The 21,599-nt window shown below is 48.4% G+C and overlaps 2 protein-coding genes across 2 annotated transcripts in view; both read left to right on the top strand.

Moving 5' to 3' along the window:
• LOC142578269 (uncharacterized) overlaps nt 1-21,599 on the top strand; it is a 291,756-nt gene that overhangs the window by 223,047 nt on the left and 47,110 nt on the right. The gene's annotated exons all lie outside the window — the stretch shown is intronic.
• LOC142579483 (uncharacterized) lies at nt 4,715-21,298 on the top strand. The gene is made up of 2 exons (XM_075689725.1): nt 4,715-6,116; nt 21,026-21,298. Exon 1 carries the CDS (start codon nt 4,846-4,848, stop codon nt 6,094-6,096), a length of 1,251 nt encoding a protein of 416 aa, XP_075545840.1. The 5' UTR covers nt 4,715-4,845; the 3' UTR covers nt 6,097-6,116; nt 21,026-21,298.

Below are 21,599 nucleotides of genomic sequence, written 5' to 3'. Positions count from 1 at the left end.
GCCAAAGTGTTTGACGATGCTTGTCGCGTGTCTTATAGATGGTGTCCAAATCCCACCGCTTATTTGCAGCTACTAAATTACTTCCGCCGAATACAACCAGCACAACAGAGGCATCAAGATCTGCGTAAACAATTCTAGCGAGAGCTGGCACTTAGACGTGGATTTGGGCAGTACTTATTGTTACACTTAGCCGAAGGATTTCTTTTCCAGTACACTCATGACGTCATTGGTACTTACTGAGCCACGTTTCGAGCTATTGTTAGTTCACGCCTCGATTTACCCGAGGTAATTTTACACAACACTCAGGCAAGCAATGGCCAACTACAAGCTCGCGGATTCAGCTTCGGGTGGTCACAATCGAGTGACCAATGTTTTTCAGCTGCAATAATGTCCTTCGACTGAAGGATAAATTCGGAAAATTTTAGAATGAAGGAAGAAATTTACTTCATTCCGACACTACGCAGTTCCAGACGCTTTTAAAAACGAAGATAAAATGTACCTCTGAAAGAGGTGTTCTTCTCCTATTCCTTCTTATACAAATGGCTGTACTTCGCCGACTTGTCCATGCTGTGTTTTGAGAAGGCGACGAGATTCTTCCCAGATTTCTCAGCCAGACTTCTACTGTAGCCGGAATATGTTCGTGCCCTCCAACTCACGTGTGGCTATGTCACTCACAAGAATGCACTATGTTTGCTTCAACCAGAAGTTCTGTTGAGGGACGCGTCTTATTAATTGGCTTGCCGCTATCACATAGTGGAAGCCATGATTGCAACGTGCTACCGTGCTTTACACTGCTCTTTGCAGAGAGAAGTTCTCCCGATAAAAGGTTGTCAATGCTCTCATTGGAAGACCATGTTCATCCAGTGCTCTCGCGAACATGCAGACCACAACAAGAATAGAATATGTTGTTTTGATCAGCAGTCGAGAGAGCTGCGCTTCGCTGAACATACAGATGAAGATCCGAACCAACGCGTTTCTCGCTTAAAGCGACTTGCGGATTTTTTTTTCTAAATTTACTGGGTAAATAGCTTGGTGATTTGCGGGAAAACCTAGCAATAGGCTTAGAGGTACACTTCATAAACATTGAAAGACCACGGGTGAAAATGTCTCACTATGACTTGCCTCCGAATACTTGAACTGTTGTGAAAGTCCACATCATAGTTTCCTGCACAGAAACGGGCACGGAATAGGTACTCGACAGATATAAGCCCCACCGTTTTTCTTGTTGAACCACGTCTGAACCGGTAGCAGGTGGCGCCGAAATCATAAAACAAGAAGAGAGCTTAGAGCTATGATGATGCAGAAACATAGCAGCCATGACTTAACGCCATCCTCCCAGCGCCGACATTGCCTAAAAACACAGCCTTAGAGATGGCCTACGTAGCTTTGTAGCATCAATGAGCTTTGGGCTTTCATATACCGGCGTTTCCGAATTTTGTCACTGTTGACGTGGTACTCAGCACTCGGAAGTTCTTATGACAAAAATTGCCTAAATATAGCCATGTAGCCAACTCTCAACTTTCGACGGCATCCCGCACAACACGTAGCCCGATTTGACCAGTTAGAGCCCGATCGGGCAACCCTGGCGATAAAGCGCTCAGCGGGAGGGAGCTCGGGAGGAGGGGGCGCCCAGGAGCCGCCACTTGAGAGGCCAATGAGGGCGCATCCCGGTGACACATGCTCGCGCGTCGATTCGACCCCGGGTGGGAGAAGTAAGGTTTGCGCGGGAAATTAGCCCCGGCGTGCTAGCCGTGTCCGCCATGTTGCCGTTATGGCTACGGTTCCTGGATATAGAGCTAAGCACAACGCGTGAGCTGGGGAAGCCGGCGGGAGAAGGCACTTCGATCCCCACAACCTAAATATTTTATTCTGTAAGTTTCTAACAAATCTTTACAAATTAATCTATAATTCTACTTAAATATCGTCTTCCTATGAGTTATGGGCATATGTTTTGTTTTCTTCAGATTAAATTTCATTCCCAACATGTCACTTCATTGGGCTATATTCTTTAGTGTAGTCATTAATGTACCTAATCATCGATTCCTCACTCGCAAGTGTGAATTACGAGCTCATATGCAAAAAGCCGCAATTTTACTCAAGTTTCTGCGTAGCCTGTGATGTGGTTAACCTACAATAGAAATAATAATGGAATCGATACGGATCCGTGGGGCACGCCGTATAAACTTCTATTGTTGAGAGTCATATAGCTTATGGCAACACACTGGGTTAGAGTTGATAAAGAGGCTGCTATCCAGTCCCACTACAATGTGTTCAATTTTGATGCAGCTTATATCCTCAATTGGTTTACACTGCAAGACACGATCACAAACCTATAAAAATCAATGAAGATGGCATCAGCTTGGAATTTGGAAATAAATGTTCATGCGAAGGCGTGTTATCTCTACTAAATATGTTATGGCTGACAGACGTACTTAAAAAAGCACGTTGCATAATACATTGTACTTTGCTTTCTTCTAAGTAGGTCATGACTGCTTTACTTGCTATGGGTTCCACTAATTTAACGAAGCAACATGTTAGTCATATTGGTCTATATGTTTCCTCGTGTAATCTATTGCTTTCTTTATGAATGGGCTTACTTTCCCGCACAGCCAATCCTTGGGAAGTGAAGCTGTACTCGGTGATTCGAAAAATGTTATCCGCAAGAATGAAATATGTGCGTATCGTTTTAAAAACACATTTATTATATTCTCCACTCCCAGCGCCTTCCTGTTGTCTATATGCAAAATCAAGTTTTAAATACCCGACTCTGTTATCGCAACTTCGCCCATCCGGTCGTCAGCGACTGACACCACCGCACTCGAAGTAGGTTAGCACGTGAAAATATCCACGCGCGGATTGGCAATAGGAGTTAAATGTATTTGCTACAATGTGCATGCCTTCTATGACCAAAACTGCCACTTTTACGGGTCGCGCTTTCTGATTTCGATAAGTAGCGCCAAACTTGTTGCGGTCGACTCCTCGTGAATATCGTTAACGTATGTGAAAAGAAATCGTCCTTTATAGCTTTTATTTGATGTTTCACTTTGCATGTGAGCTCTCTTATCTCTGCAGAATTTATCCTTTCTTTCTTCGTATTCTTGCTTTTTGTTTTAGGTGAATTCTGCTTGGCATAAACCACGGTGTTGACCACTCAGTTCTCTTGAATATTGATGGAATGAAATTATTTTTACAATGTATTATAGCCTGTTGTAGTTAACCCAGAGACCGTTAACACCTCCGCAGGATTGAGCTGCGAGTCTATTCAAGGTTTACTCTAAGTAGTCGATACCACTCTTATGATTAGCTCGTTTATATATTTTTTAAAGCTATTCGAGATGGTTCGACCTTACAACTAGCTCTCCTACTCAAAGTAAAAAAAAGCGTTATAACCAGCATGTCACGATCTGAAATCCTTTCTTCAATGCCTATAAGTGATGTTATCGACTGCGATGCTCATTCAAAAACAATTACTGAGCAGGCATCTTCTTTGAGACGCACAGGTTCTTTAAGAGTCTGCAAAAAAGAAAGACCTAACATTATATCAAACAGGTGGAAACAGTTTTTTCATCTCTGTTGCCGACACAACTCATCCCAGTCTATCCCAGCTTGTTTAAAATGACTGCTTAATAAAAACTTTGTGGGATAATTTATATTGTTGTGTAGGTAATCATGCACCTTCAATGGAGAAAGTATTCCTCAGGCGCTCCAGGGCATCTGTAAATAGCAGCTATTGACAATGACGTATTATACAACTGAATAGTGTACCATGATATTTAATGGTTGTCTATTTCAGGCTCTTCATAAAATAATAAACGGATTTTTATCATGATAGCTACGCCGGCTTTACACCCGTCATGATATGTGCGCATGAATGAATTTAAGGCGTGTTTTAAGGTACAAAGATAACATTAGGAAGATGTAGATACAATGGTGGACTGATAAAAGTGTGCATTACCTGGTAAGCTCAAACAGGCTAGGTGGCTGTGTGTCACCGCCCCTTTCGAGAGAGCGTTTTTTTTTTCTTCTAAGAAATAAGAAGAGAAGTGCAGCGCCGTAACTGCCGCTGGTGCGAGGGCATTTCAACAGCGCATACACGGGAAAGGGGAATGAAGAGAGAAATATTAGTGAGAGAGAAACCAGAGGAATGCTGCGGGCCCCAAAAGATAAACAAGCAAAAGCGGGGCTTAGAGCCGCGCCGAGCCACGGCGATGCAGGGCTTCCTGTGCGGCGAGGACAGCAGCGCACATTTCGCTTGCAGTGTCATCGATGGTAGGGGTGATATCCATCGGAACACGTAGTGTTGCAGCGACAGCTGCAATTAGCGCATGCCCTGCGACGCGCTGATTCCTCGGCAGCTGCGGGCCGATGAGGCGGTTCTGGTTCCGCTGTATGGGAGCTGTGGCCGCGCAGGGTGTCGCTAAAGGAGGTGCTAGACTGGACTGTGTGATGACGAAACGTCAAGCGCATGCCGTGCACTTCGTCATCACGGGCACTGATATCAGCAGCGGATAAGCAACCGCTGCCTATAAAAATTGGAGGACGCTTAAGCTTCGCCTTCAAGAGTGGAACGCGATAGCGTTCCCGTCGACCCGCCAAGGGGTGTAAGACAATGGGCTACGGCACAGCGACTACGCGCCCCGCATCGGACGCGGTGAGCGTCGAGCAACGCAGCGTTCGGCGCGACAACGAAATGTGCGCCTGAGCAAGCGACGCACGCCTGAGCCTTAGAAACAGCTCGTTTCTAAGGCAACACCGCGTTCACTAGAGGCGCTTTTGTACCGCTTTGAAGCATCGAACTCGTGGCTCATTCTACTTCCCGACGCGCTAGCGAACGGACGCAGGATCATGAGCTCCGCTGGAGCGGCGTTTGCGGCCCTCGCCGGCCGCGGAAACAGGAGCAGCGTCGAAGACGAAAAGGACTACGAGATCGTGCTGCCTACTCTGCCCACCGGTCGTGTTGTTTTAAACACGTTGTTTTTGCACGGTGACGTGCGGGTGAGGCCCTACAGGGTCGAAGATTTCCGAGACGCCCTCTCCAATGCTGGTGTGCTCCCCGAGGTCGTGGCGTTGGGAGCGTACCAGGTCAACCATGTGTGGGCGGTGACGTTCAACAGCACGGAAGCCACAAGGAAGCTGGCTGCTTTCAAGGAGCTGCAGGTTAAAGGCCGCCGCTGCATTGTTATTGACCCTGAGGACCAGCAGGTTAAACTGCGGCTGCATTGGATGCTCCACGGAGTGCAAGATGAAGACATCCGGACTGCTTTTGCGGCGTTCGGGAACGTAACCGAGGTGACGCGGGAGCGTTGGCGCGTCCAAGGCATGAGAGAGAAGGGATCAACCACGAGAACCGTGCTGCTCAAGCTCAAGCCGGGAATGAAGGTGAACGACCTGCCCCACCAGGTTCGAGTCGCCGGTGAGTTGGCCCTTGTGGTGGTACCCGGGCGGCCTATGCAGTGCCTGCGCTGCCATGGCACGGGCCACATTCGCCGCGACTGCAAGGTGCCCAGGTGCTCGAAGTGCAGACGCTACGGACACGCGGACGCTGACTGCGTCCGTACCTACGCGCCGGCTACCGGGCAGGGGAAGACGGACGAGATCGCGGAACTCATGGACGTCGTTGAAGCCGAGGATGCAGCGAGGGGAACGGACGAAACCGGCAAGCAGACGGGGCTACTCGACTCGTCAGCGCCTACCGGCAGAGACACCCTCACTGGGGATGGTTCAGCGAGCCAACAACCAGCGGATGACTTGCATAGGTCGAGCGAGACAACCGGAAAGGATGGCGAGAACACTCCGGAGCCCAAGGTCGTCGAGCCCAAGGGTCCGAACGAGCTGCAACCGGACAAGAGTGGTGCCCGCACGCCGACCAGCGTCTCCGCTGCGGCGAAGCGTTCCCACGCCCAAACCAGCGTCGACGGTGGCCAGACGGCAACGCCTGGAGCCGAGGAGCCCCCGGCAAAGGCGCCTCAAGGCCGGCGTTCATCGTTTCGGCTGCGCCCTAACGTTCCGGTAGACCAGCGTGCCGGAAATTCGGAGTCCCTAGGACATGCTCATGTTCTTCCGCCGGACCGCACTGGCGGCGATGGCGGCGTCTAGCCTCGTGCTGGACGCGAGAGGTAAGCACCATATTGCCGGTCTCTTGCCCTATTGTTAAAATGGCTCCAACGTGTCCGTTGAAAGTCGCCACTCTAAATGTTCGAGGATTGGCAGGGAAAAGAAAGCAAGGCCAGCTTTACCGACTTATAACGGAGCACGACATTGATGTGCTAGCCGTGCAGGAGACGAAAGTCGATGGTGAAGAAGAGACCGGCGTTATGGTGCGGCGTTTCACGTCTAGGTTTTCTGCCGTAGTCAGTCATGCGGTGGGCACATCCGCTGGCTGTGTTGTTTTTGTTAAGAAGTTGCCGGGGCTAGAGGTGCTTGCAATTTATTCGTGTGTGTCGGGCCGGTGTGTTGTCGTTGATTTTTCGTTCAACAACAACGAGTGGGGTATTGTATGCTTGTACGCTCCGAATAAGGTGGATGAAAGGGCTCAGTTTTTTCACCAAATTGAAGAGTGTCTATGCAAGGGAAGACAGCTCATAGTAATGGGTGATTTCAACTGTGTCCTCAGTGCGCGAGATAAAACAAGCGTTCGTGGCTTTAGAGACAAAAGCACTGAAGTGTTGTCGCGAATCGTAGAGAACTGGGACCTTGAGGATGTGGCAGAGTGCCTCGAAGGAGCGCGTGCTGTGAAGTACACACGGTTTGAGGGCTCTAGTCACGCACGGCTCGACCGCATTTATGCGTCTGTTGACATCCTTCCGGAATGTAACAGTTACCAAGTAGTGCCAGTGTCTTTCTCTGACCATTGTTTAGTTCAGTGCTGCACAGGCATTCCAAAGCGAGGGAACACTTTCTCATGGGAAACGTGGAAATTAAATAATAAGCTTCTTCAGGATGAACCGTTTAATCGAGCAGTAAGAGAAGAAATAAGGAAAATAGACCCCAGTAAAAACCTTCATGTATGGCAACAGTGGGAGCTGAGTAAGGAAACCCTAAAAATAAAGGCTATAGAGAGGGCTACCTGTATTCGTTACGCGGAGAAACAAAAAGAGACTGAGTTAAAGGCACTTCTTCATAAACTGCTGAGGCAGGAATCTCAGGCACCGGGCAAATGGATAGAAGACATCAGAAAAGTGAAACAACAGTTAGAGCTACTTGAAGAGCAACGCTATCGGGGAGCCCTGGTGAGGGCAAGGGCTGAAGACACAGCTGCAGGTGAAGCGCCTTCGAAACGAGCGCTAGGGTTAGAAAAAGCACGCGCTGAAAGAAACCACATCGACGGAATAGAATGGCGCGGGACCTTATCAACGGACACAGACGACATCAAAGCAGCTTTTCATGAGCATTACCAGGCGCTATTCTCGTACCACAAAGTAGACGCTACCACATTTGGGAATGAGTTTTTACGTGCTATACCCCGACTGGAAGACGAAAGAAAGCAAAGAGTGGAACTAGAGATAACAGAATCCGAAGTTGAACAGGCCATAGACAACTTAAACCCTGGAAAATCGCCTGGACCAGACGGCTTTAGCGCCGGTTTTTATAAAGAATTTAAGCACGAAATTAGCCCTGTATTGAATGTAATCTTTAACGAAGCGTACAAATGGAACACATTGCCTCCGTCTTATGGGTCGTCACACACAGTACTCATTCCTAAAACTGATGATGCATCGAAATTAAGATATGTTACGGCGTATCGTCCCATAGCACTCACCAATATCGAGTAAAAAATCTTTATGAAGATATTGGCGCGAAGATTGCAGACAGTGATACTGGACATCGTCGGGCCTCACCAGACATGTGGGATTAAAGGCCGGACTATTGTTACCAATATTCACAAAGCGCGCAGTGTACTTGAGTGCTGTGATGATTGTAATAGTCGGATTGCCATTTTACAGATTGACCTCGAGAAGGCTTTTGATTGCGTGGCTCATGAAATCCTGTTTGCCGTTTTAGACTATGCCAATCTCTGATCTGTAATCTGCGAGGGGGTCGCCCTGGCGTACCGTAACTGCACGACCAGATTGATCGTGAATAAGAGTTTAGGGGCTCCCATCAGCCTGCAACGTTCTGTGCGTCAGGGCTGCCCCCTCAGCCCTCTGTTGTTTTCTATCTACATTGAAACCCTGTGTATGAGATTGATTGAAAACAATAGAATTACGGGATTTAAGCTTCAAGCAGTTGAAGTGAAGCTGCTGGCTTATGCAGATGTCGCTGTTTTTGCGGAGGATCAGGGGAGCATAATTGAGGCTGTCAAATGTGTCCGTAAATTTAGCCATGTCACTGGTAGTGGAGTTAACTGGTCGAAGTGCCTTGGGCTCTGGCATGGATCATGGCCAACGAAGCCAGATCATTTTGCCAACGTGCATTGGGTGACGACCCCAGGCAAGTACTTGGGCGTCCCGCTCGATGCCTATCGTGATAGCGAGCAGTACTGGAAAGGGCAGGTCAAAGACACACGGCAGAGAGCTGAGAAGTGGAAAGGCACTAACCTTTCTATTTTTGCCAGAGCCACCGTTTGTAACCTTTTCTTTATCAGCAAGCTTTGGTACGTAATGCAGGTATTGCACTGTTCACGGTCCAACGTTCAGAAGCTACACAGGATTTTTGCCGTCTTTGTCTGGGCGTCGGGATGGGAGCGCTGTAGCCGGACCAACTTGTTCCGGAGGGTAAAAGACGGGGGGCTGGGATTGGGCCACCTCTTTGTGCGGCAGCTGGTAAACCGGTTCTTGTTCTTTAGGGACTCAACCGACCATTTCTTGCGCACGGTATGTCAAATAAGGCTGAGTAGACAAATACCAGAGTATGTGGTTTCAACCGCAGAGTTTTCGGGAGGGGTTCGAGGTTTTTACAAAGAAGTTGTATCGAGTGTTCGATTTCTTTCAGTGCGCTTCTCGAATGATTTCCTTTCCGTTGTGAACAAAAAGAAACTGTATTGTGCTTTGTGCGACGTCCTTTTCCCAGTGCCACTGTACAGGTCCTTGTACGGTGGAGGCCCAAGCAGCGATGTTTTAAAAAGAGTAAAGAAAATGCAGGTCCCGCCAGGAACAAAGACCTTCTTCTTTAAATTACACACGGGAACATTACCAGTTAAGAAGTTTTTGGAGGCAAAGGGAGTGTATTTACCGTGGGGAACACACTGTTTAATTTGCAAGCAGCCAGAGACAATAGATCATGTTTTTTTAAACTGTTGGGGAGGCGTGTTCTTCTGGGATGTATTGCAGAGGACACTAAAGAAAGAATTTCCACTAGACGCGTATGGCATTCGTTAAGCATAGATAACGAGGACGGGGTGCCTTTTGACCTAATTATGCTCTTGGGCCTCCACTGTATTTGGCGCGCGAGAATGGCGGGATACCATGTTGATAAAGATGCGCGGCCTGCACGAATGTATTTCAGGGAACAGATGCACTGGTTTGTCGCTCTCCATAAGGCGACAGAGGAACCACCTGAGTGGCTCCCAAGAGTAGAGCCGTTGGTTAATTTGCGCGAATTTTGATTAGACTCAGCCAGTACGATACTGGTTGAGTACGTGCCCAACAGCAAACGTATGTTGTATCTTGTTTTTTGTTTCGGTGATTGTTTCCTCTTGTAAATAGTTGTGTACTGAAAATCGGGCAATAAAGAAAAAAAAAAGAACTCGTGGCTCAGTGGTAGCGTCTCCGTTTCACACTCCGGAGACCCTGGTTCGATTCCCGCCCAGCCCATCTTGGAAGTTGCTTTTTTATTTATGAAGTGCCTGCCGTGATTTATCGCTCACGGCCAACGCCGCGGACGCCGACACCGACACCGACGCCGACGACACCGGCTTTTCTGCGACACGAGCTCCGTAACGCTATCGCGTTAAAAAGCGTGTCCAAAAGAAGAAACGCCGATTCCTTGTTCTGCACCGGCCCCTGTCGTTTTCTGGAGTACGGCTTCTCGGTTGCAGCTGTCTACAGTTGGCGGAGTTGGGCACGTGCGCGCGAGCTTTAGGGCTAGCTCGAGCGCCCGCTTGCACGTGACGGGCTGCTGAGTGGACAACAACGTAGCTGCCTTTCTCTCGAGCTGCCAGTGAGGGCAGCGTGGCTCCACTGCAGCTTAGTTGCCACTTCAGTTAACGCAATGCGGCCGCTGCGATGTGCAGTCTTGGCTGCATGTGATTGGCCGCAGCCGACGCAGCAGCCGTCACGCGAGCAAGTTGGCGAAAGGCGCTACAGCGGTCACACTGAAGTAGTCGCGGCCGCTTAGCACGGACCGGGTGTCGCTGCTTGAACGGGATCAAGTCAGCTGGCAACACGTCGCCGGCGAAGGTAACCCTCACGTCGCCGCCACTACGCGAAATCAAAGGAGGGGTACGGGGGATTCGATGTGGTGTTTCACAGTGTCGGCATCGAAAGAGAGAGAGAGAGACGGGTGCGCACCGTGAATGATACCCACACGTGTTTTTGCTGAGTGCTTTTACGCTCTCTTGGACGTTGACAATGGCGCGCACTTTGAGAAGGCTCGACAGGACAATACTGGGCCCAGCATCCACGGCCACAACATTGCGGTAGAAGTTAACGCGAACGCGAAGGGATGCAAATAAATCCTAGTTGTGGGAGCTGAACGGAGGATAGTTGGAGAAGATTGGGACTACACCGAAGGGAGGAGCGAATATTTGCCCCTGGAAGGATGGGGAGTCGACTGGAGCAGTTGGAAAGAGGAAGCCCCCGGGAAGGCCGCAATGTCCTTGTGGATTTGGAACAGTCCACCCCGTTACCCCGTATTGTTTTGTATCTGAAATTCCTCTGCAGCAGAGGGCGTGAATATATATATATATGTATATATATATACATATATATAATTCGTACATGTTCACCACCTCAAGCCTTATCACCATTCTACCGCCCTTCCAGAAAACTACGTCGCCAGGATGGCTCCTTTATTTCCGCGGGGTCATTGTAAGGAAGATAACGATGTGCACACTGAGTCAGCAGCATCGGCAGCATCAAGCGCGCAGTAGAAGCTCGAGCTCGGGGACTGTGCTCGGTGCATCGTAGAACCGGCGGTCGCTACGAACTCCAATAAACCTCCTTTATAGTATATATATATATATATATATATGCGATATTGTGTATGAACTCCGATTTGTGATACTTATGTATATCCAGACTGTGAAAAATTAACTTTCGATTGTTACAAAGTTTGTCTACAATGACAACGTTGAGACATTTTTCGGTTAGCATAAAAAGAAGGGGCTAAAATATTTAGCGGCCCAGATGCAAACAAGCGCACGACAACAATCTTTAATTGGTGGGGGCGGTGGCTCATAACCTCAGTTCAGTATCAGTAAAATCACTATCTCAACATCAGCACAAATTTGCAGTAAGGGTAACCCTCCACAAGAAGGAAACAAAATACTTCAGCATTTCTAGAATTTTGTCGCATGGTTATGTTGAGGGCTAACTGCCTAATTGACTTGGCGTGCACATGCATCGCAGCACCCACATGGTTGTTTAAATAAAACAACTGTCCCAGCAGCATATTTTAGCATTTCTACACTAAGCAGAGGTTTTCAGGAACGTCAAAAAGAGTCATTTCTTTCAACAGTTGGAGTTGTAGAACAATGAAAGCTCGCTCACTCGGGAATTTGAGGGATTCGGGGTAAAATGTAAAGATTTCTTAACTGCAGTACAACGTAAAAATAAAAATCGTGGCTCGGGTTTCGCACTCATAAGCGCACTACAGTATCGTGTTTTGTGAACAGGTATATGATCCTGGAAATGGTTAAAACATGGCACCCTATATTTTGTCAATGCCAGCACACACACGCCAAAAGCGGGGGTCGCTGATAAGTAGCAAGTTGCATTTCATGCAGCAGATTCTGATTGGAATTGACTAAAAAAATCCAACATTTCTACGTAATTTTTCGTCCTAATGTGATTGACATTATAGAAACAGAATAAATAGAACAAGAAAGCCTGAATTTTCCATTGCATGTTCCGCAGCCTTCTACGTCTTAAATAGCTTCTATGGTAATTGCGTTTAAAGATTTCCATTGGTCGGCTATCTCTATTTTCTTCTGATGACATCTGCACCAACACTACAACTCGCTGGATGTGCATGCTGAAGCACGGTGTTGTTACTCGGGACCCTTTGCCCACGAGGCTGTGTTGGGTTAATGCCGTGATGCTCGCAATTGGGCCTTCTCCGAAGAGCAGCGCTTCAGTGTGGCTGGTGCTTCAACAAGGTGCTCCTTGTCGGGTAAAACAAGCGATAAAAAATTGTCCGTAGATTAGTTCCTGCCATCAGCGTCCGAAGAAATCATCGCTATGGAGTCGTAAAAGTGCCGATTTATTTGGCAGCTCACATGTGAGGGGGTTGAGAGATTAAGATGCATATACTATTGGTGATACGCAGCTGGGAATGCATGCAATGCGTAGGATATACAACTGATGTACCACTAGAACTGGCGAATAGGTGTCAAGAGAAGCGAAAGGCAGTCCAGGATGACGGAGAATGAGGCGGGGGATGAAATTAGGAAATTTGTAGGCGCGAGTTTTAATCAGGTCACGCAAGAAATGGGTAATTTGAGGTCACAGGGACTGGCCTTCATCCTGCAGTGGACATCAAAATAGGCTGATGAAGATTGAGTGTCCGAGTTCACCCATCTGAACATGCGCATCCTTGGGACAGCTGCGTGGGGCGACCGTGGGCGTTCCATTGTAGTTCCTCCCAAATGCTAGTGCTCAAAGCTGCTCCAGGACTTAGAGCTTGTCTAGTTAATAAAGGAACTGCTCAAGAGGAAGGTACAGCTCAGGTGCTCCTATCTGAATGCATGTAAAAGCAGAATTCGTTTTTCTAGGCAGCCACTACACCAAATTTGGCGGAGTGTGTTGCATTTAATAGAAAACTTAAAATCTAGTGTCTGTTCCTTTCAAATTTTTGATTTAGGTTGTCTACCTTTCATTAAAATTTGGGAAAAATAGCAAATTTTCAGAAAACGAACTATCAAGTTTTAATCTGTAACTCAACATAAAATACGATATCCCATTTCTGTGAATTTTAACTGATAGTACATCTAAAGTAGACAAAATTGATACGTATAGATGAATCTGAAAAAATTTAGCAATAAGGATACACAACTTTTCCGGAACCCTTGTACACAACAAAACAATTTCACGTAAGATATAAATTGAAAAATAAAATTCGTCCGCATTGCATGATCTAAAGAATGCCGTTTCCAGAACTTTGATGTCTGTTTATGATTGAGAGCTATTAAACTGTAAACATAGGGCTTCTTTTTTTTCTTGGACTTTCGAATTTTTGAAAATTCTTTTAGCAAAATTCAGGCCTTTAATGGATATTTCGCTTGAAACAGTAAATAGGATTTAACGTTATCTCTCAAATGCAGCAAGTTTCATTAGAATCGGTTCAGTGCTTATCTTATACTAGCATTTCTGCGTTTTACATCTATTTGAATAGGCCGCGTTCAAGCCCTAAATCGAAATTTCGCAACGAAGAGTAACTACAATTTATATTTCTCTCTGGAATGCAGCAAATTTCACAAAAAACTGTTCAAGGTTTATCTAAGAATCTAGCGTTTCCGCATTTTACAAGCTTTTGAATAGGCCGCGTTGGAGTTGGGCCGACGCCAAAGGTTCCTCTTAAATAGAATTCGTCAGCGATAGAAGTCTTAAGTACAGTCAGCAATGCTAAGTAAAAAAGAAATTTGTTAATATCAGCACTGCCAAAAATGTAATCGCCTGCAAGTCATTACTTGCTGTCATTTTTTACTAAAGTTTTGGTAAGGTGGGTCACTTAAAAAATTTGTGAAACATTTTGCTATCCTCTTTAAAAATGTGCCCATGCATCTTGAGTCTCCTGATTCCGCGTATGCAACAATTTTTTTCTTTGCACTTGCTTGGAAGTTTTGGTTTTGCAAGCTGTTGAATTAATTTCTTTTGCTGTACAAATCGACCGTTGAAAATCCTTGTTTTTGAAATCAGATCGTAGTTGACTGAATCAGTGGAGTACATGTATTAGGTCCTAACATAGTATCAAATGCACTGCTTCTGCTTCAATTCAACTATATATATTGTCACGAAAAGACAATTGAAGATCTACCCGGCGTCGGCGAGACAGACAGTTGTACAAGATAGCGTACACATAAACTCAAGCCGGCGTCCTCAGTCTCTGCTTCTTCTTCTTCAGCGCCCACGTCTTGCAGAGCGCGCGTTCCAGTCTCTTCTTTCTCAGCGCTGGCGTGAGACACCTATCGGCATTATCCCCCCGCCAAAAGAAAAGCATCGACCCGATGCTTACTAAACTAGAATGCTTACTAAAAGAAAGTGGAAGTGTGGAAATCGTATGAGATCGGGTTGGCGCCGCCTTAACGCGAGAAATACGATTTAAGGCGAATAACATGCACTATCTCTGAGTGGTGCTGCCGACGCCGAGGCGACGCGGCACCGTCGGGAATGACCTCATAGTTCACTTCACTAACGCGGCCTATCACTTTGTAGGGTGCAAAGTATCTTCTAAGCAGCTTCTCAGACAACCCCTGGCGACGAATTGGAGTCCACACCTAGACTTGGTCACCTGGCTGGTACTGGACTTGCCGATGTCGAAGGTTGTAGCGTCGTGTGTTGTACTCTGCTGCGTCGTGATGTGTATGCGCGCTAGTTAACGAGCTGCCTCTGCGTGTTGAGTAAGTTGCTCGTCGTAGGAAGTAATTGATGCGTCGGTGTCGTACGGGAGAATTGCATCTAGCGTGGTCTGGACCTCGCGCCCGTATACAAGGCGGAACGGTGCGAAATGTGTTGTTTCCTGAATGGCGGTGTTGTACGCGAATGTAACGTACGGCAGCACTTGATCAGATGTTTTATGCTGGACGTCTACATACATAGACAGCACGTCAGCAATGGTTTTGTTTAGCCGTTGCGTAAGTCCATTGGTGTGCGGATGATAGGATGCAGTGGCCTTGCGATGCTGCGTGCAGCTCAACTCAAATATGTCCTCTATCAGTTGGGCTGCAAAGGCAGTTTCTCTGTCGGTGTGACATGTGATAGGGCACCGTGTCTTAGGGCTATCTGATCGATAAAGAACTGGACAACTTCGTAGGCCGTGGCACGTTGTACAGCTTTCGTCTCGGCGTAGCGTGTTAGACAGTCTGTGGCGATTATAATCCACTTCTTTATGCTGGCTGACAAGGGAAAGGGCCCCAGAAGATCCATGCCGATATGATCAAACGGCGCGCTAGGTGGTGCGATGGGTTGGAGTAACTCCCCGGGCTTCAAATACGGTGATTTCCTGCGTTGAAATTCACGGCAGCTTTCCACGTAATGCTTCACCGTGGTAGAAAGTTTGGGCCAGTATAGTACTTCTGGCGTACTCTTGCAAGAGTACGTGAAAATTCGAAGTGTCCAGACGTGGGCTCACCATGGGAGGCTAGGAGAATGTCATCACGGAGGGTGGCAGTTACGACCAATAGATACTCTTTGTCGCTGGCACTCTAGTTTTTCTTGTAGAGGACACCCTTTCGGAGGCAGAATGTCGATAGACTGCCACAAATGTGTCGTGGGATTGCAACATTCTTCCCTTCTAGGTGATTGATGAGAGGGCGTATTTCGTCCTCCTCGCGCTGCCGTGTGATCAGGTCGGATGCGGTGACGGCCCAAAGGAATGCGCCGTCTTCGTCCATGTCCTTATGGCAAGTTTTGACGGGAGCGCGCGACAACGTGTCCGCATCTTCGTGTTTGCGGCCCGATTTGTAGACAAGGGTAACATCGAACTCCTGCAGACGGAGACTCCATCGAGCAAGTCGCCCGGACGGGTCTCGTAAGTTGGCTAACCAACACAAGGAATGGTGATCTGTCGCCACCTTGAAAGGGCGACCCTAGAGTTAAGGCCGAAATTTCATGATGGCCCACACAACCGCTAGACACACTTTCTCGGAAGTGGAGTAGTTGATTTTGGCGCGTGAAAGGGTGCGACTGGTGTAAGCAATCGCTCGCTCGACGCCTTCCTGGTGTTGAACGAGAACAGCGCCAAGACCGATGTTGCTTGCGTCGGTATGCACCTCAGTGACAGCGTCCTCGTCAAAGTAAGCGAGAACGGGCGATTCCTGCACGCGCTGCCGTAACTCGGTGAAAGCTGCGTCCTGCTCATCCATCCAAACGAAGGGTGTGTCTTCTCGCGTGAGGCGTATGAGTGGTTCAGCGATCCGGCAGAAATTAGCGATGAAGCGACCATAGTAGGCACACAGACCGAGGAAGCGGCATACTGCTTTCTTGTAACGAGGAGTCAGAAAAGCAACAACAGCAGATGTTTTGTCTGGGTCAGGCTGGACACCGTCAGCGTTCACGACCCCATGCCCGAGAAACTTCAACTCTTCGTAACGAAGTGACACTTTTCTGGCTTTAGTGTGAGATTGGCGGAGCGGAACGCCTCAAGTACCGCCTCTAAACGCTTCAGATGTTCTTTGAAGGTCGCCACAAACACGACGACGTCATCTAAGTATACTAAACAACTCTGCCACTTCAGACCCGTCAGAACAGTGTCCACCATTCTCTGCAATGTGGCCGGTGCAGAACCGAGGCCTAATGGAAGTATTTTAAATTCGTACTGTCCATCCGGGGTAACAAAGGCCGTTTTTTCGCGATCTCGTTCGTCAACTTCGATTTGCCAATATCCACTCTTCAAATCTATGAATGAAAAATACCTGGTTCGTCGGAGCCGATCTAACGAATCATCGATCCGCGGAAGCAGATAAACCTCTTTTTTGTGACGTTATTCAACTTTCTATAGTCAACACAGAACCGAAGCGTTCCGTCTTTCTTTTTGACAAGGACCACCGGCGACGACCAAGGGCTTTGGGATGGTTGTATGACGTCATCGTCAAGCATTTCTTTCACTTGTGCATTAATCACGTTGCGCTCTTTCACCGATACGCAATAAGGCAGTTGTCGTATGGGACGAGAATCGTCACACGTGATTATTCGGTGTCTCGTGAGGGGCGTCTGGCGTGCCTTAGAAGTAGATGCGAAGCCCTCCTTGAACCGAAGTAGCAACTCGCGCAGCGCTTTTTGCTTTTCTTCCGAAAGGTCTGAATTGATGTCGATATTGCTGAGTGTCTGAGCTGGGTTGTCCTCTGTCATTGACGCAAAGCATTCAGCAACGTCTGCTATGGGCTCAGCAAAAGCGATAGTAGTACGACGAAACAGGTGCCGATGTTCCTGGCTGAAGTTCGCCATGAGGAGCGCAGAATGTCCACCTCGAAGCATAATGAGATTGCGGGCTGCACATACAACATGAGTCAGCATAAGGGAGGAATTGCCCTCTGCAACAGCTTCGCCATCACGCAGATCGTCGCATACGACCGCTACCAGGACAATTGCGCGTCGTGGTAAAGTTACATTGTCGGCGTAATCCCGAAGCGCGTTACGTCGGCAATTGTCGCGACTGTTCGCTGCTCTCTCTGTCGAAAAATCACTGTGCGCTCCCGGAGGTCTATAATGGCACCATACTCTCGCAGAAAGTCGACGCCCAAGATGAGGCCCCGAGAGCAGTCGCGGAGTATAAGGCATCTGGCTGGAAGCGTATACCCACGAATTTGTACTCTGACCGTGCACAGGCTCAACGGTGTTACGATATGCCCGCCAGCAGTACGAATTTGCGTTCCAGACCAAGGCGTGATAACTTTTCTAAGTTCCGTCCCTAGTTTTCCGCACAAGATCGAGTAGTCGGCACCCGTGTCCAATAACGCACTAATGTGGCGGCCGTCGAGCACAACAGGTATGTCTAGCGAGAGTCTGTCGCTGAGTTCGGCTGCTGTCGTCATTGAATCATGCTCAATAGACCGTGCTTGCCTCAATGGGAGCGGACCCGCCCCCGAAGGTCTCTGTTCTTAGTTTTCCCGGCAAGGGCGTGGCGATCGTCCCTGCGCTGCCATTGGAGGGCTTCTAGGAGCTGGGGAAGATCGCCCTGGGGACTGCGAGCGCGACTGCCGCTGTGGGAACAGTGGCATATCCTGCTGGTTCAGGTACTCTTCAATCGCCCTAGGCCTTTCGCCATATCTGGGCCTGGGTGAATCCGCGGCAAAACCTTGCAGTCCGAGGCGGCGGTATGGGAACTCGCGGTATATGTGACCGGCTTCTCCACAGTGATAGCACAGAGGCCTTCTGTCCGGGGTACGCCCGACGTCGGATTTCCTTTCGAGCGAGCGCCGATCTTTTATACGTTGGATCGGTTGCACTGATGGGAGCGGCGGGACGTATGACGCGGCGTAAGACGTGGCGGGGATGAAATGGATCGGAGCGCGGACAGGGACTCGCCCCAAAACTTCCGGATACGACGGCGCTGCAACTCTGTGCTGTCGCCGGCGACGCATTACTGCTTGGGACGAGACTTTGAATCGGTTGCTGCACTTCCCTTCTCATGAGGGCAGCAATGGAACCCAGCATGCGCTGAGGCGGACAGCTGAGCAGTTGAAGCTCATCACGAACCACAGAGCGGATAAGGTCTCGCAGAACTTCCAGGCTTCCAAAGGCTACCGCGTCCGTCAGTGAAGCAGCATTCGCGTGCCTGTCATACGTAGCTGAGCGCTGGTGCAAAGGTGAAGTAGCGTTCATTTGCCTTTCATAGAAAGCTGAGCGATGGTGCAGCACCTTTTCCATCGTGGTGGCTTCGGTTAAAAATGCACCCACGGTCTTCGGCGGGCTTCGAACCAGGCCAGCAAATAGCTGTTCTTTAACTCCCCGCATGAAATGGCGCAGCTTCTTTTGCTCTGACTTGGTAGGGTCCACCCGACGTAAGAGGCGCGTCATATCCTCTACGTACGACGTGACGATCTCATTCGGCAGATGAATGCGGGATTGGAGCGTCCGTTCGGCTCGTTTGCAGCCATCAGCATTGGTGTATGTATCCAGCAAGGCACGGCGGAACTCGAGCCACGATTTGAGGAGCCCTTCTCGCTTCTCGTACCAAGCGCGAGCCCCGTCCTCCAAGCTAAAGTAGACATTTCTCAGCTTCGCCGCGTCGCTCCATTCGTTTATCTCAGCAACGCGCTCAAACTGGATTAACCAGTCTTCTACATCCTCGAAGAGATCCCTGTGGAACACTTTCGGCGCTCTGAGACTCTGCAGCAGGTACTGAGTTGCCATTGTGGCCGTACCTTGCATAATGGTCGATAACGACGTATGTTCCTTCTATACTGGTCCGAGGGGGCGTCGACGTTGTTGCGGAGAGATGATCAAGCTGCGGAGGTAATCCTCGGATTCTCCTGCTGGCCCAGTGAACAGGGGTGTCCACTAGTACAAGGCTGGTACTCCTGCTACCAGGAGGGGTTTGCGGCATCGGATGAACCGTACCCCGCACCTCCACAAGTTTTGTCACGAAAAGACAATTGAAGATCTACCTGGCGTCGGCGAGAGAGACAGTTGTACAAGATAGCGTGCACAAAAATTCAAGCCGTCGTCCACAGCACCCACCGCTTGCCGAGCGCGCGTTCCAGTCACTTCTTTCTCAGCGCTGGCGCGTGATATCTAGTGGCAATATATATATATATATATATATATATATATATATATATATATATATATATATATATATATATATATATATATATATATATATATATATATATGAACCACGTAGGAGCAAACGTGGTTGCGCCTACGTGGTTATGCCGTATAGTTTTTTTTTACTTCATCCGTTCTTTTATTTGGCGTCTTCGTTGTAATCATGTATAACCAACTCGCCTACCAGCGCGTGCTCAGAAATTGCTTGTAAATGGTTAATCAGATGCATTGTAACTTCATTAGGCGAATCATGATAAGAAGAAAGAAAAAAATGGCTGTGGCTTAGCTAAGGTTAAGCCCAGGATGCGAAGCATACTAGCCTTTAGTTTAGTTGTTGAACCACTGTTTAGCCTGGTGAACTGCTGTTGCTTGGCTATATTTGGTTCGGCTAGAGGAAGAAACAACTCATGCGTTACTCTGCTTCGCCTTCAAGAGTGGAACGTGACAGCGTTCCCGTCGACCCGCCAAGGGGTGTAAGACAATGGGCTACGGCGCAGCGACTACGCACCCCGCATTGGACGCGGTGAGCGTCGAGCAACGCAGCGTTCGGCGCGGCTACCAAATGTGCGCCTGAGCAAGCGACGCACGCCTGAGCCTTAGAAACAGCTCGTTTCTAAGGCAACACCGCATTCACTAGAGGCGCTTTTGTACCGCTTTGAAGCATCGTACTCGTGGCTCAGTGGTAGCGTCTCCGTCTCACACTCCGGAGACCCCGGTTCGATTCCCACCCAGCCCATCTTGCAAGAGTTGAGCCAAAGCCACCTAGAAACAAGCGCAGCTGCTTATATACCGCCGCGACGGCGCGAGTTGGAGCCCAGTTTCTCCTCTGTCGTGACGTCACGGTGTCACGTGGTCAGCCTTGAAGGCGACGCCGCGAGCGACGGCGCGAGTTGGAGCCCCGTTTCTCCTCTGTCGTGACGTCACGGTGCCACGTGGTATGGCATGGGGTCAAAGGTCATTGAAGGCGACACCGCCGCGCCTGAGGAGCTGGGTTGAGCTCTAATAATATGCTTCACATAAAAACACTTTTATCCGTACTGCACTATCGATGACATCACTAGAAATCTCATTTGCCTACACGCCTGTATAAAGGTACCTTATCATTTGCAGAAGCATACCCCTATCCCAAAGCGGCTGTCTGACTCAAGCGCACTATAGTGACAGGCAAGCCTCGAGCTGCGAGGTAACCAATGCAGCCTATGATATTTAATTAAGCCATGGACGAACGACTTGAGAAATTATTGTGACTGCCTTTTATTCGCAATTTTGTCTCCATATAAACCATCTCTTTGCATAAGACATACCTTGCGACGCTTCTGGAAGGGTCATCTAGCCTTCGAGATTGACTGGGTGTATTATGGGTGGCCCGTCGTAATTGCTACCTTTATACAGTTTCAATTTGAGAAAGCTGAGTATGCCTTTTTTCTCATTATCTGCAGTGATGGCGGCAGCGCTTTGCTTCGTGGTGAAGATGTCACTCCGTGCCATTGGCTTCGGGGCGGATGGCATCAAGCCCGCAAGCCTTGCCGCCCACATTCAAAATTGGCTACATCCGATGCCAGAAGACTCCATCTTTGTGCGACTGCAACATCTGGGAGCCCATGGCATCAGCTGGCGGGACCAATTCCTGGTGGCGGAATTCATATATTCTATATTGGTTTCGATCTTTTTCTAAATTTTTTTTATTTCATTAAATTCTGATGCTGAAGTTATACAGCCCATGGCTCATCTAAAAGAGAGAATACGTGAAAAGAGGGGACAGATATTGTCGCCCTTTGTCACCTTCCAGCGGGCAAATATAATCAACATATTTAAATACTTTCATTAGTTCCCCCCTCCCCATTAAAATGCTGGACAGTTGTGAGCGAACGCGGTAGGGGGCTGAATGATTAGCCCGTTTTTAGTGAAGCTCGTTAATTCACTTGTTGATGATTACTTTCCGACTGAGAATTCTTCATCTGTCATGCACTTCCTGCAGACGAATTTTTTAATAAGGCACATGTTTTTCCTGGA

Source organism: Dermacentor variabilis, chromosome 4 (assembly GCF_050947875.1).
Source record: "Dermacentor variabilis isolate Ectoservices chromosome 4, ASM5094787v1, whole genome shotgun sequence".
Taxonomy (NCBI): domain Eukaryota; kingdom Metazoa; phylum Arthropoda; class Arachnida; order Ixodida; family Ixodidae; genus Dermacentor; species Dermacentor variabilis.
The sequence above is the reverse complement of the archived record's forward strand: the minus strand, read 5'-3'. Positions and strand labels throughout refer to the sequence as shown.